Raw genomic sequence first — 16,689 nt, forward strand, 5'->3', positions numbered from 1 at the left:
TTTTCTTCCAACTGCAGTAATTTGAGGATTGAAAATTTAATAAAAAGGTGACTATGCCACATCTGTAACAGTGATAACAGTGTAACAAGAAAGTGATGTACTCTGTGGAGGAGATAAAAACACACAACAAAAACATATTGCTTAATTAATTGGATCTATAAATCTTATCTCCCCTGAAGAGGAAAAAATGCCGGCCATTGTTGTTTCTTTAATGGGCAGGCCTCTCAGTGTTGCCATCTTTCAGTGGGCCACAACGTGGCAGTGTGCAGTGGAAAACAGTATTTCATTAAGTATAGTACTGTACTGGACTTATAGATAATGCAAAATCAGAAATCTGTTAAAGCAATGAGGAGAAAAGCGCCCCCAACAAAACACATATCGTGTGTAAAATCGGTAAATTCAATTTAAAACAGTGATTTTTAAATTTAGGTTTTTGGTCATAACTATATGACATTCAATAAAATGCAAACACGAATTCAAACATTTGTCTTTGTTCCTATGATAAAAACAATGTAACCTTACAACAGTAACTACAGTCATCATCCAGTCATAAACAGAAGCTTGACGGATGTAGCAAAAATAACTATGGGGGGAGGTTTTTGCGAAAGATCAGTTCTTGCTTGTGTACTATGTCTTTTTTCTTTATCCGTAAAAGGCAATGAAAATGTAAAAAGCCTGATGCGTGAGAGAGCATGAAATGCAATTTTAATTTTTATGTGATAACCACAGTACGACACAGAACAGCGTCATGCTAGCAGCCAAACTATCTAGCGTTGTACATTACTGTAAAGTAATATTGCAGTGGTTAGGGTTAAGTTAAGTTAAATTTGATTGTGAGTGCAATTGAAGACCATAATTGTGCCTGTAGTGAAAAAAACAAACAAACAAAAAAAAAAACAAGTAGAAAGCACAAAGAAGTAAACACGAATGACTGCGACCGAATCTTGATATCATCATTGTTTGTTCCTGTATGTTTCTGGATGCTGTGTTCCCTTGACTTTGCATGCGATTGTAATGATGTTCCTGGGTTACTGCTCTCCATAAAGTTTAAAGGGAAGAGGGTGGATAGTGATGTCACATGCCAGTTTGTCAGCATGGCTCTAGCAGGTGATCATTGGGAGCAAAGACAACTAAAGTAACAAATCAGTAACCCCACCCCCCACAGCCACCCCAATCCCCAAAACCTGAAAGTGAAAGTCAAGTCGTTTCTGAGAAATGAGGTTGGTTCTTATTTCTCCTGCCTCTATATAAAACCTGGAGCTGTGTCTTTCCCACAGAGGAAATAACATCTGAAACTACAGCACTCGCTCTGATGACCACACACATTCGGAATGTAAGTACACTCTGTTATTTCTACTTGTATACACCCTTCTTTTTGTGTTTGTTGTGTAAAAAGTGTTACAATCTGTTAAAATTCTAATTTCATGAATGATGATTAAGTTAGATATAAAAATATTTAGGGAAAGATTCTATTCTTAAAGATCATTTGACTGGATTGAGTGGAGTTTGTACGCAGGAGTAAATCAAAGCTGCACTGAGCAACATTCATGTTAATAATGTTATGAAGCAGAGTTCTCTGAGCTGATAAAGACTGAAATGTTGAAACACACATGTTGGTCTAAGTTGATGCTGATTTACAAGATCCTTCACCCTCATGTGATGAGTTCATATCTACAGTCTCATGTTTTATTCATAATGAATTATACTAACTGATCATTCAACAGTTAAAGTTTTATAACTGTGTTTATGACCAAACATCTCTACATAAAACACTGTCTGTTGTACTTTCTGTTGGTGAATGACTAATGTGCTATGCTGGAGCAGCTGGCCTTATGTGAGGAAGGGGCCTGGGGCTGGAGGGTCACCACTGTTCACTACCTCACTAGCGTTGCGGGGGCTGCTGGAGCCTATCCCAGCTGACATCGGGGGGGGTACACCCTGGACAGGTTGCCAGGCTATTGCAGGGCTAACGCAGAGACAAACAACCATTCACACTCACACTCACAGGGTCAATTTAGAGTCACCGATCAGCCTAATCTTGTGCCGGAACACGAAGACCACCATCACTTTTGAGATTTGGAGGTGGGAGGTGCGAGAAGTCATGCTGCTGTTAACAGCCCCCTCCTTTTTGATGAAGGCAGATTAATTATATATATTTATTTCTACATGTTTGTCCTTCAAATGTTTTTTCCAAGTTCCAATGTTGTCAAGTGGAGCTTTTCATACAGATCTATGAACAGTTAATGGATGGATGATAAAGAGTCAAAGGACTGATATTATCTGTGTTCATCAGACCATCAGATGGACCCTGCAGCCAGTGAAACGATGGAGATGGTGGCTCTGGGCCGTCCATTCAGCCTGGGATGCTTTATGACTGCCGCAGAGACTCACTCATCCCTGGTAAGAGTTCACATGTGAACTTTGCTTCTTTGTGGATTAAATAAGAAAACATAAATATTCACGCTGTAAACCTGTGGGATTCTGATATATTCATGTCTGTTTATAAAATATTAGCCCAGGACAGTGACACTGACCAATAACAAATGTTCTCCATTTTTTAACACATCAAAAATAATTCAATTCAACTCAAAAGTTATATCAATCTTTTCCTTCCTTAGAGTCTCTGAAGTTTAAGATGCATCAATACATATGAGAGCACAAGAACAAGAACACACACACACACACACAGTCAATGTTGACAATACAGTCTCTGGAATCTAATGTAACACATGTAGTAACATACTGTTATTGATATGGAAGCTCAACAAGGGCAATATTTATAATGAAGATTGATACTGATGATTTTCTTGTCTTTTAATTTATGAACTCTAAATGTGTGATTAATCATTTTCTGTATTTTCCTTTCCACCAATTAATGTGATTGGAACATTTTACCAGTCAATATTTTTCAGTCACACACCAATCAGCAGAGAGGAAAAGCATTTTTTGTGTCTCTTTTCCTACCCACTAGTTAATATGCTTCTTTTTACTTAAAGAGTTTCCTGACATATGGATTGTTTGAAATGTCTACATTGACTCTTTTTCATTGACTTTCTGAGGATTAAAGTTGGAACAATGGAATTTATTCCTCCTTTGGGCATTAGGTCAATCTGACACAAAATGTAAACTGTGTAAACTCACTTTGGTTTTCTTCCGAATTGCCTGAAACTGACATGGATGCTTCCCTCCTCTGCTCTTTGCAAGTGAAATTAATTATGACTATATTTCTTATATTACGCATGTTGTATAAAAACTTATAGCATGTGTCATGGGGACACTGTTGTTCTTTCCATCTAAGCAGGCCTGGAATTTTGTCATTTTAGGGGTAAGCCCATTTGGCCTTTTGTGTTGTCAATTTTTTGAGGGCACCAAGGGCATAAAAACCCCCAATGATTTTAAGTTCCAGGAGGAATACTTCCTCTCTGACAGCTAAGTTGTGTCGAGCTCTGTCCATCAGCCAAATAATAGCAGCATGTTTAACATGGCCTCAGCATGCTAACTTAGCCCCGTTATTAGCTCCTCTCTCCACTCTCCACCGTACAGTCACCACCACGGCAAGTTAGCCGCGATAGTCTCCCTTTATTCTGCCAGACAATGTCATTAAATGTACACTTTCCCATGTTTGCATGAGGTCCAACTGCTACATGAACGACGTGCATCTGCGGAATCACGGCCGCAAACACATCACTGTGTTGTTGGTTCCGCTCCAGTGAGCGCGTGACGTCACTGCTATTCACAAATTAGTTTGAAGAAATAAATGTTGCCTATTATTTTTAGATTTGAGACTAATTACAATCATAACATCCTACTTAGCATTTGTTGAAACATTCAAGACATTTTAATGCTAATTAAGGCCTTTTGATTAAGTCTTCACCACTGATGAGTTGCCCAATAAGAATCCAGAACATCATCAAAAGACGTATTTTTTTTCTCAATAGACGCTGGTGGTGTTAAAACCTGTTGACAGTCAAGAGGCAGACTACAAAACTGCAAAACTGCACAAGGTCAAATTGATTCATAAAATTCCTGCCCTGCATCCAAGTGATCCTGAATATTCATCTCATGTCCCTGGAAATTACCTTTAGCAACACGAGCAAACTACACCCACACACAGGACATCAGAATATCATTTCACAATCATATAACTATCATAATAACCACACGTCATGCAGTGTCATCAAGACATGCATAAACATTAATGGTAACACTTTCTATAAAGGTTGTATTTATAATGCCCTATGAATGCACTCATAATGTTTTATAAGGTGTCTATAAAGCATTATAATGGTCATTATTACCATCTATACATTATTCACAAATCGTCATAACCAACTTCATGATGCATTATGACAACTGGTTATGAATGATTGTAATTTTAATCTGAAAAGTGCATTATAAATATGTCAATATCTGCCTAGTCACTTGTTAGTTTTATGATGCATCATAACTACTTTGCTTTGCTAAATGTGCATAGTGATGCATAATGAGTTTTGACTTCGCCTATAGTGCTTTATATCTGTAGTTATAAGTATATGTAATAAAGTTATAATAATGAATACATCTCCCTACAGCACACTGCTATAAACATCTATGCAATATCATAAGTGCTATTTGTCAGCACTAAGTAAAGTGACAAGAATATGACACTATTATTAACAGATATAAGTTACTATGAGTAATTAAAAGGTACAATGAACTAAGTCCTGAGTCTGGCATCTTTACCCCATATGCACAATATTTTAAACTTATGTCTGTAGCAAAATAGTGTGATCAGTAGTGTCAGTTGTAGCATTGTGGGGATAACTTAATTGATAGAATGCAGTGTAGTTATTTCAATACAGAGAGGTCTAAGTTTTTCTTCACATTTTAGTGTTGCTCTTCTCTCTTGCAGGAATGACTCTGTGGGACCAGAATGACCTGGAGAAAGACACAAGGGAAAGACCCAGCCCTAACAGTGACTTTGAGATAGTTGCATCTGAGTCTATTGAGGATAAATTATCAGCACTAAATGTTGAAGCGTCTCTGAAAGCAAGTTTCTTGTGTGGTTTGGTAAAAGTTGGAGGATCAGCCAAATACCTGAATGATCAGAAGACCTCTAAAAAACAGGCCAGAATGACACTGAAGTACAAAACTACCACAAAGTTCCAGGAACTGTCAATGAATCATCTTGGAAGAGGAAATGTGAAACATCCATACGTTTTTGAACAAGGTTTAGCAACTCATGTAGTCACAGGTATTCTTTATGGGGCACAAGCCTTCTTTGTGTTTGACCGTGAAGTTTCTGAAAAAGAAAATAATCAAGATATTCAGGGCAGCTTGAAAGTGATGATCAACAAGATACCCACCATTTCTATAGAGGGTGATGGTTCCCTGAAAATGGAAGATAAGGACAAAGCAAATGTTGAGAAATTCTCATGCAAATTTCTTGGAGACTTTTCTCTAACAAAAAATCCAGTGTCCTATTCGGATGCTGTTGAGGTTTACCAAAGCCTGCCAAAACTACTAGGAACCAATGGAGAAAATGCCGTACCAATGAAGGTCTGGCTGTTACCACTGACAGCTTTAGATTCTACTGCAGCTAAACTGGTCCGTCAGATAAGTATCGGATTAGTTCACCAAGCACAGAAACTCCTGGAGGATTTCATGGAGCTGGAAATCAGGTGCAATGATACATTGAGTACCACCACTGCACAGCAGTTCCCACAAGTCTGTAAAAAGATTAAAAGGTTCAAAGAAATGTGCTGTGAGTTCAAGCTGGAATTCCAACAAACTTTGGCAAAGAAGCTTCCCTCGATCCGAGGAGGAGGAGAAGAGGAGTCTGAGCTGGCAGACGTGCTGAAGAAGAAACTTGCTTCACCTTTCAACATTGAAGCCCTGAATGAGTGGATGGACTGTAAAGAAAGAGAAATCAGCATCTTAAAATCTTTCACCAACAAGATGAAAAACACCAAGATCGTTTCTTCCAATAATGTTCTACAGGAGGAAGTTCTTAGTGCAGAACATGCTGTGTGTTTTGTCTTCACCTCCCTGGGAAGTCCTGAACCATACCTCTCAGTTTTATCAAACTACTTAACGGGATCAAACCAACCACACATTTATGATATAGAGAAGGAACAATGGTTCCTTTCAAAGGAAGTAGCAGATGAAATGCGGACGAAGGTAAAACTCTTCAGTGAATTTGCAGAGGCTAACGAGGAGAATGATAATGTGAAGTTCCTGACAGTGGGTTTAACCAATGAGAGACAGAAAGGTTCAAGCATCTACCTTTATGGAGAAGACTTTACTGTCACTGAGAACTTTGAGCCGCCTTCAAAGCCTGAAACTGTGACAGCAGGAGACATCAACCACAACAGTGTGACCCTGAAGATTTCTCCTCCCAGATATGGAGCCGAGAACATCACCTCCTACTCTGTTGAGTTCTGTGTCCGTGGAGAAGATGAATGGAAACAGGAGAGTCAATCAATAGCTGAAGAAGTCACAGTGAGGGATCTGAAGCCAAACACAGAGTATGTGTTCAGGTGTAGAGCAGTGACCTCAGCAGGTGTTGGACCAGTCAGTGTAGTCAGTGATTTCATTAAAACGTTACCCTGCAGTCCTCCTGAAAAACCTCAGCTTGAACCAACCTCCTCTGAGATATCAGTTAGCTGGGAGAGACCTGCTGAGCTCGGACAGGATGTCCAGATATTGAGCTACATTGTGGAGTACGCACAAACAGATAACAGCTCAAAAGTGGAAGATGTCCAGTGGGAGCAAACAATATCAAGAGGTGAAAAGGCAGTCCTCTCTGGGCTTCAGTCAGAGACAGAATATGCAGTCAGAGTCAGATGTGATTGTGGTGTAGCTGGTAGGAGCAAGGAAAGTATCACTGTTAGTGTCTGGACAACAAAGTGTGAATTTGCACGTGTTGCTGAATATCTCAAACACATCAGCAAGGTTATAAACTCAGATGTCCCCTCAGTTTACAAACTGCCTCTGGAAGTCGATGATATGGATATAGATGGCTGCCGGGGGTACAAGCTTGGTAAAGAAAGCATGAGACAGAACCGCACTATTATGCTTCTTGGAGCCACCGGATCAGGAAAGTCCACTCTCATCAATGGAATGATCAACTATGTTGCTGGTGTTGAATGGAAAGATAGTTTCAGGTTTAAGTTAGTTGTTGAGGATCAGTCATTATCTCAGGTTCACAGTCAGACCTCTGAAGTCACTGTGTACAGAATCAACCACCAGGAGGGGTTTAACATCCCCTACTCTCTGACTATTGTGGACACTCCAGGTTTTGGAGACACCAGAGGAATAACAAGAGACAAGGAGATCACTGAACAAATCCGAAGGCTTTTTACTTCTGTTGATGGAGTTAGTGAGATAGATGAAGTATGCTTTGTTACTCAGGCCGCTCTTGTACGACTCACACCAACACAGAAGTATGTGTTTGACTCGGTGCTCTCAATCTTTGGCAAAGATGTGGCAGAAAACATTCAGATGCTGGTGACTTTTGCTGATGGCAAGCAGCCACCGGTTCTCGAGGCAGTAAATGCCTCCGGGGTCCCATGTCCAAAAAATGAGCTGGGGCTCCCAGTCCACTTTAAGTTCAACAACTCTGCATTATTTGCAAACAACAGTGGCAAGAGTATCAACCCCCAAGATGAAGATTCTGACGAGGATAATGACGGCTTTGATGAAATGTTTTGGAAGATGGGGGCCAAAAGTATGCAGAAGTTCTTCACTGCTTTGGGTACGATGACGACCAAAAGCTTGTTAATGACTCAAGAGGTTTTAAAAGAACGAAAGCAGCTGGAAGCAGCCATTGAAGGTTTGCAACCACAAATTAGAGTTGGACTAGCCAAACTTGGTGAAATTAAGGCAACGCAAGAAAAGGTCAAAGATCATGAAACAATCATGACTTCAAATGAGAACTTTGAGATTGAGATTGAAGTTACTAAGCCAGTCCAAAGACAGCTCACAGAGAAAGGGGTCTATATTACTAACTGTCAGAAATGTTCTATAACATGCCACTACCCATGTGCAATAGCAGATGATAATGAGAAACGAGGCTGTGCATCAATGGATAGGACAGGGATGTGCACAGTCTGCCCTGGAAAATGCGTTTGGAGTGTTCATTTCAACCAGACATACAAATGGGAGTATGTTCCAGTAAAAGAGAAGCAGACACTGCAAGAGCTAAAGCAAAAGTATGAAAAAGCTACAAAAGATAAGATGACGATTCAGAAACTGATTGAGAGCCAAGAGAACGAGATTGTTCAGCTTCAAGACATGATGCTGTCCTTAATAGAGCAGTCAGCTCATAGTATAACTCGCCTGCAAGAGATCGCCCTGAGGCCAAACCCTCTGACCACTCCAGAGTACATCGAACAGCTGATAGAAGGAGAGAAATCAGAAGCCAAACCTGGTTTCAAGGCTCGAGTTCAGTCTTTGGAGGCAATGAAGGAGAGGGCAAAGATCATCTCCAAGGTAGCCCGAAAAGAAGAGCTGACAAAAACAGACGAAGAATTGTCTCAGCAAAGACAGCAGAGGAAAGAAAAGAAAAGCCTGACCCAGAAATTTTTTAATTTTTTGGGAATTTAGGAAAACTTATTATAAGATCTACAGACCTTGTTAGGAGCAATGAGAGGCCTTTACAGCACAACTCAAAACAGCAGAATTTAGAAAGTGACAGAAAATGTCACTGAAATTATTACATTTAAACTTGATTATTAGGTAGAACATAGTGATTGAAACTGAAGCTTTTCTGTGTGATATATTCTATGACAGAGATTAAATGATAGATTATTAGTATTATGTTGCATGTTTTTCCATTTATGCTTTGTAGCTTCTCTCTGAAATTATAACTGCAGGTGATGTAATTAATACTTGCTGTTTTTGGAAATAGCTGAAATGATAACTTGATTAACAATGTAGTAGAAAAGAAATGAACTTAAATTAACTGATTGTTGAAGTTGTTTTAATTTGTTAAATTGTGAAACAAAATGTCATTAAAGTTTGATGGAGTCAAATTCTGTTCCACCTTCATTATTTACAACATGATGTGACATAACTTTAGCAGTTGATTTGTTATTCTCATAATTGTCAAGACTAAATGAATTAATTTGTTTTGTGTGTTTAATGAGCTACAGAGATTACGGGTTCATGCTTCTAATTCTTTGCAAGAACCCCTTAATGTATGTTTTCATCTATTGCTCTCCACAGAACTGAGAATACTTCTGGTGGTTTTACTTCTAAACTCCTATTTCTACACTCGCAACAGTTCATAAGTAACTCTTTGTGTTGCTGAAGTCTTTCCACAGCCTCTGTAAACTGGAGTGAGACGTCTGAATGGACTATTATGATTCTTTATGTATAGAACAGGCATCTCATTATGTTAATTAGGAACTCACACTTTAATGACCATGACACTCATTTATTTGCAGATGCTTGTTGATTATGGTTTCTACATAGAATAATTAGAGAGAAACAGACTGAAATGAATGATTTATGCATAATTATTAAACAGTGAACATACTGTATATAATAGAAATATGAACATAATGACACATTCCTGATACACAAAGTAGGCTGATAAGCCTCTAACAAATGACACTAACGGATAGCAAGGATAAGGCTTCTCACCTGTGTGATCTCTTACATGGACGGAGGCAAGAAAACAGCCTCACATCCACAGATCGTCATGTCTTGTTATTGATATTCATCAGTATTTGATGAATGTTGGAATATTACCCGTCACATGTTTCTCAGCTGTGTGGTTTCTCATGTGCCTTTTTGTGTTGAACGTTAGTAAATTGTTTCCCACAGACGATCAAAGGTGAAGCTCCTCAGTTGTGTGGATTCTTCTGTGATATTTGATGAACGTTATCGTTTATTGTAGTTTTGTCTCTTACATACATTCAGTTTGAACACTGACGTTCTTTTTTGTTCTGGTTCAGAGTCGTTCCTCTAAAAGATAAATGGACCTGCAGGAATGAGGTTTCTCGTCTGTGTGGGATTTTACGTGGAAATAGAAATGACTGACTGAAACTTTTCCCACATCTTTCTCCAGAGTACAGTCTCTCACTTTTGTGTGTTGTCATGTTGTTTTAGTTCTGCTGAATATTTAAATGTTTTGCTCACATTGAAGAGTCTGTCAGTCTTTTCCCACAGATGTTACAAAGGTAGAGCTTCTCAACTTGATTCTGTTTGACACTTTTCCTACGAGCACCACAGAAATATGTTTTCTCACGTGTTTGCCGTCTCTTAAATATCTGAAAAATCTGAATAAGTGAATACTGAAGGGTAACATTTCTGTTTTGTGTGTCTGATTGAATTCTCTTTATCTACTTCCAGAAGTTGTGTGATAATCTGCGCTTTGAATATTTTCATGTAGAAACCTCAGAAGGACCCGTAACCTTAAATGATGTGAATCAGAAGAGAACGAGTCAGTTTAAGGTTTGATGTGAAAGAAGACAGAAACTTAAGACATTTTATGGTGAAGCTTTTAATTCCCTTCATTGACAGATGCCTTTTAAACTCCTGTGAACATGAAAGAAACAAACTCTCTCCCTTTTGCTCTTCTACACAGTTTTACACATTTTCCCACTCTGACAGTTTTTGAACATGAAAGCTGAGGCGATCTTCACAACAAACGCACACAAATGAAACAGCGTAGTACACACAAGTACACACAGTGTAACACTGTACATGAAGGACACACAGTGAGCGACAACCTGTGAGGCAAACCTTGTTATTTGACCTAAACGTCAGAGCCACAGTGACAAAGATCCGACTGTAACAAAGACCAACACACTCTTTAAATACGTTTCCTCTTGAGCTGCCACAGTAATAATCAAATAATGAAAAATAAAAAATATTAAAAACAAAAGCTGCTGCAGTTTCTTTTTTTTTTTCCGTTTCACATGTAACAGAGGTCGGAGGTAGTGGTGCTGCTGAGGGCCCACGTTAGAGTTCAGCTCCATGGACTGTCAGACAGAGCAGAATGAAGCCTCTCACTGGGAGCTGTGGCTCGTTTGTAGTCATGGAAAAAGCAAGAAGTTTGACTTAACTAGAAACCGGAGCAGCCAGAGTTTCACATTGATGATGAACTATTTATTTTTTCCTGTGGCGTGTTTCGCCCCATATATCGGGTGATAAATAAACAGTTCATTTATCAAACAGAAAAACAAAACGGACATTTCTGAAGTCTCTGACCACTAATATTAATGATATAAAATTGTTTTAATTGTGTAAACTGTCACTAGCTAGCATGCTGGTACCAAGGGGACGGCCGTGGTTTTCTTTTTATTATTCAGATTGTTCCTGTTTGTCATTAGCTAAGACATTCTTGTGTGTCAGTAACAAACTCTAATCTCTGAACTTCCAGTAATAATTGTTCTCAGGTCCAACATCTGTGTTACATCATTACAGCCGATGCTGTGCTGCCACCCTGTGGACCAAGAACAAACTGCTGTATTCTGTCACATGGCTGATTCATGTGTTTAAACTAGAGGATTTACAAAATAACTTCACAACTTCACAATTTTCACAATTTTCCCTTTAAAACAAAAAGACAAGAGATAAAATAAAAAAAAGAATTAAAACCTTTATTCCTCAGAGTTCAGTTGAAGCCAGTTTATTAAACACAGGTTAATCTCGTTTGATTTAATTCACACCAGTAGAATTTCTGTCATCAGTCATGATTTACTCTCTTCCTGTTGTTCAGATAGAAACAACTTTAACACAATCACAAAAGCAAACTGTGATATCTCTGTATTAAAGACACTTAGTAATTGAGATCATAAAACATCTGTTTATCAGAGAGAAAACTGTCAATCACAAAGAAAATAATACATAATAATCAATATATGGTCTCTGTATCTCCAACACTCAGTCATGATTAAACTACTACAAAGTAAAAACTAGAGAAATGACTATGTTGGTGTAGCTACTATGTTAGTCATCATCTACCTACTAAACACTATTAATCCCACAGAGCAGCATTAACCAACACAAGAAGAGTCCAGAGAAGAGAAGAGCAGAGCTAAGAGATCATCATCATCATCATCATCATCATCATCATCATCATCATCATCAACATCATCATCAACATCATCATCATCATCATCATCATCACCATCATCATCATCATCATGAAAAAATCATCATCATTAAAGAAAATTAAAGCTGAAAATATTCTCACAGAAAAAAAAAGTACTAATGAATTATGTTTCACATCTTTTCTTGTGTTTTAAAAGCCACAGGACATCATGTACTCGACTACTTGAATAAAACTCCAGTCACATCTTGAACTAAATCAGAACTGAGCTCAGTCTCTGAATCAGACTGTTCCTCGTCTTGGTCTCCCTCAGACTGTTCCTCATCTTGGTCTCCCTCAGTCTGTTCCTCATCTTGGTCTCCCTCAGACTGTTCCTTGTCTTGGTCTCCCTCAAACTGTTCCTCGTCTTGGTCTCCCTCAGACTGTTCCTCGTCTTGGTCTCCCTCAGACTGTTCCTCGTCTTGGTCTCCCTCAGTCTGTTCCTCGTCTTGGTCTCCCTCAGTCTGTTCCTCGTCTTGGTCTCCCTCAGACTGTTCCTCATCTTGGTCTCCCTCAGACTGTTCCTCATCTTGGTCTCCCTCAGACTGTTCCTCGTCTTGGTCTCCCTCAGACTGTTCCTCGTCTTGGTCTCCCTCAGACTGTTCCTCGTCTTGGTCTCCCTCAAACTGTTCCTCGTTTTGGTCTCCCTCAGACTGTTCCTCGTCTTGGTCTCCCTCAGACTGTTCCTCGTCTTGGTCTCCCTCAGACTGTTCCTCGTCTTGGTCTCCCTCAGACTGTTCCTCGTCTTGGTCTCCCTCAAACTGTTCCTCATCTTGGTCTCCCTCAGTCTGTTCCTTGTCTTGGTCTCCCTCAGTCTGTTCCTTGTCTTGGTCTCCCTCAGTCTGTTCCTTGTCTTGGTCTCTGTTGGTCTTTTCCTCTTGGTTTCTATCAGTACCTGACTTGTCTTGGTCTTTAATGTCACTGCAGTTATCGTCCTTGTCTTGGTCTTTGTTGGTTTTAGTCTCAGTGTCATGTTTGTCCTGTTGATCTTGATTACTCTGCTGAGAACTGAGAAGATTCTCTCCTTTCTCTACTTTAGCCATGAACTCTGCTTTTTGTTTCATCTTCATCAGAGACTCAACTCGTTTCTTCCAGCCTGGTTTGGCCTCAGCTTTCTCTCCTTCAATCAACATGTCAATGTACTCTGGAGTGGACAGAGGGTTTGGTTTCAGTGCTATCTCTTTCAGTCTGTTCAGACATCTAGTAGATTCCTTTATCAGATTCACCACCTCACCCTGGATACGATCATATTCATCCTTCAGTTTATCAATCAATGTCTGAACATCTGTCTTACCACCTTTGGCTTTAAGATATTTTTCCTTCAGCTCTTTCACAGTTTGTTTTTCTTTAACTTCTTGATACTCCCATCTGTACTTCTGATTAAAATGTACTTTCCAGTAACATTTGCCTGGACACTGTTTACAGTATCCATTTGATCCCATTGCCCAGCAGCGAGCTTTATCTCTATCATCTGGTAAACCACAAGGGTAGTGACAGGTGAAATGACATTGTTGACAGTTTGTGATGAAGTTTCCAGAACCAGAAATGTCGTATTGAAAAGGCTTTGTGACAGTCACTTCAAACTCAAAGTTCTCATTTCTGTTGATCTCTGCTTCAAACTCTTTCAGTTTTTCTTTTGTCTCTTTCATTTCCTCCATCTTGGCTAAACCAACTTTAACCTTTACCTGCAAATTTTCGACTGAAATCTCGAGCTGTTGTCTCTCTCTGAGGACCTCCTTTGTCAGTGTCAAACTTTTAGTTTCTACTTTATTCAAAGCACCAAAAAACGTTGTCATGCTTTTTGTCCCCATGACCCAAAACATCTGATCAAATCCTCCATCATCATCATCTTCGTTATGTCCACTGTGAGCTGCAGGTTTGTTGTCTGCAAACAAGGCTGAATTATTGAATTTGAAGTGAAGTGGCAGCCCCTTCTTAGTTTTAGGACATGGAACACCTGCAGCATTGATCGCCTCTAGAACTGGAGGCTTTTGACCGTCTGCAAATGTGACCAGAACTCTGATGTTTTCTGCCACATCTTTGCCAAAGATTGAGAGAACTGAGTCAAACACATATTTCTGTGTTGGTGTGAGTCGTGCTAAAGCAGCCTGAACTACAACACACACTGCATCAATTTCAGTGACACCATGTCCAGAAGAGAATAGTTTACGTATTTGCTCGGTGATCTTTCTGTCGCTTTCTATTCCTCTGGTGTCTCCAAAACCTGGAGTGTCCACAATGGTCAGAGAGTAGGGGATGTTAAACCCCTCCTGGTGGTTGATTTTGTACACAGTGACTTCAGATGTCTGACTGTGAGCCTGAGATAGTGACTGATCCTCATGAACTAACTTAAACCTAAATGAGTCCTCCCATTTAACATCTAGAATGTAGTTGATCATCCCATTGATGAGAGTTGACTTCCCAGCACCAGTTGCTCCAAGGACCATTATGGTACGACTTTGTTTTGGGACATCTTCCCCAAAACTGAACCATCTGCAACCATCTACACTGGTTCGTTGTTCTTTCAGGGGAATGTTATAAACAGAGAGAGGTCCTTCCTCAGATTTCATCAGAATGCTTTTTGCTTTAACAGAATCAGCAATTCTTTTACTGACCTCAAGCTTCTCTGACTCACTGTCATTTGGTTGTGAATCAAAAGAAGTCTCAGTTGGCTCTGTTTTTACAGGAACATTTGATCTTGATAACACTGATGTTACTGAACTCCAAAATGACAGAAATTTTTTCATTGTGGTATAGTTACAAACTTTAACAACACTTTTACAGTTCCAGACAGTTGGTACCAGTAGAGTTGATTCTAATGAGAAGACAAACTCTTCATGGTCACAGAAGATCTCCCATCCTCATGTGACTGTGGAGTTATTTCTGGTTGGAATCTGTGTGTAGAGAAATACAGATGGTTACAACTAGGGTTCAACCATATGAACATACACAGTTTTGTCTCATTGCAGTTTGTTTCATCATCATCACATAAATTGGCATTCATTCATGTGGACTGTACTTAAACATGCAGCACCCACCTAGACCAGACCCCATAGCGTTGACCTGGCCTCCAAATTCACTAGATCCCAAACTGATTAAGTGTCTGGGATGATACTAAATCAGAGACACAAGACTACCAATAGCATTGGTGGACAAATAAAGCACTTTACTTTAATGTTAGACAACACTGTGTCTTTTTTTGCCAGTTGGCTTAATTTTTGTCTTCACTTCCTTTTTCACTTTCAACAATGAATTTGAAATTAAATTTTGGCCAAATTCGACTGAACATGTCATATAAATGTCTGTATCTACAAACCTCCTCAGTTAACCTTTCTGATTCTTTATTGATCCAATTCAATGAATTTTAAAATCAGGGGGACTTTTCCAAGATGGCGGCGCGGAAAGATGTGGCGACTGCTCTCTGTCCTAACCAAACGGAGTCTTTGTGTTTTTCGTCAAGTTTGTCAAATTGTTTTTGTCCGTCCTTGTCACGTCTGCAAGTCCAAAAGCGCAAATACAGCCGTGGGCGAGGCTAGCAGCTAAGCCACACAAGTCGCCGGTTCCCTCTGTCGTTCTGGCCAATGTACACTCACTGGACAACAAACTAGACTACATCAGACTATTCCACTCTACTCAACGGACTGTTAGAGAGTGTTGTATTTTTGTATTTGTTGAAACAAGGCTAACAGCAGCGTTCCAGACGGCGCTATACAGCTCGACCCGGCTAACATGCTACCAAGCAGACAGAGCTATCATCGAGGGAGGTAAGACCTGCGGTGGTGGGCTCTGTGTCTACATCAACATTGCCTGGTATCATGATGCTGTCCTGGTCAGAAAACACTGTTCATCACCATCATTCTATCTATCAAGGGAATTTACGGCCATTCTGCTTGTGGCTGTTTATATCCCCCCCAGCTCCAACAACAACAGGAGTGAGGCACCGAATGAACTACAACACATCATTGAGCAGCAGACTCAATCTGACTATAACAGGAGAACTTAAGTGCATGTAAACACATTACTCTGATTACAATCAGAGTTCTCATTATCCGATTGAGACGCCCAGATAATGTGATTGAATCTGAGTTTTCAATCGGATAATGTGTGTGCGCATGCTCCAACTCGGACCATCTCACTGTTATGCTAATGCCAGTATACAGACCACTGGTTAAAGTCACCCAACCAGTTAGGAAGCAGGTACGAGTGTGGCCAGAGGGGTCCTTAGAGGCACTTCAAGACTGTTTCGCCTCCACAGACTGGGACATGTTTAAACAAGCTGCCACCTACAACTGCTGAATGAGCTGAACAACTTCTTCACTCATTTTGAGGCAGACAACAACAGCCCTGCACACAAGACTCCACCCCCTCCAGGTGACCAGGTGCTGATGCTGAGTCCAGACAGTGCGAGGAGATATCTCAGCAGGATCAACACACGCAAAGCTCCAGGCCCAGACAACATACCTGTCATGTGCTGAGAGACTGTGCAGCTGAACTCACAGATGTCTTCACGGACATCTTCAGCATCTCACTGAGTCAGGCTGTTGTCCCCACCTGCTTCAAAGCCACCACCATCATCCCGGTCCTGAAGAACGCGCTCTCTCCTGCTT

General features: G+C 40.0%; 2 protein-coding genes across 2 annotated transcripts; one reads left to right on the plus strand and one right to left on the minus strand.

The window, feature by feature from the left end:
* The first annotated feature begins 1,303 nt into the window (after positions 1-1,303).
* Positions 1,304-9,014, plus strand: LOC125010888. The gene is given in 4 exon segments (XM_047589794.1): positions 1,304-1,333; positions 2,294-2,362; positions 2,365-2,400; positions 4,892-9,014. Coding segments are annotated over 3 exon segments (3,792 nt in total). The 5' UTR covers positions 1,304-1,333; positions 2,294-2,301; the 3' UTR covers positions 8,587-9,014.
* A 1,459-nt stretch (positions 9,015-10,473) lies between these two features.
* On the minus strand, positions 10,474-14,652 carry LOC125010589 (DNA ligase 1-like). Its single transcript, XM_047589334.1, has one exon. The coding sequence runs from the start codon at positions 14,650-14,652 to the stop codon at positions 12,265-12,267; it is 2,388 nt and encodes a 795-aa protein (XP_047445290.1). The 3' UTR covers positions 10,474-12,264.
* Between the last annotated feature and the right edge of the window lie 2,037 nt (positions 14,653-16,689).

Source organism: Mugil cephalus, chromosome 7, assembly GCF_022458985.1.
Source record: "Mugil cephalus isolate CIBA_MC_2020 chromosome 7, CIBA_Mcephalus_1.1, whole genome shotgun sequence".
Classification (NCBI taxonomy): domain Eukaryota; kingdom Metazoa; phylum Chordata; class Actinopteri; order Mugiliformes; family Mugilidae; genus Mugil; species Mugil cephalus.

Coding starts and splice junctions, on each gene's coding strand:
- LOC125010589 (XM_047589334.1), bottom strand. CDS start 14,652: ATGAAATCTGAGGAAGGACCTCTCTCTGTTTATAACATTCCCCTGAAA.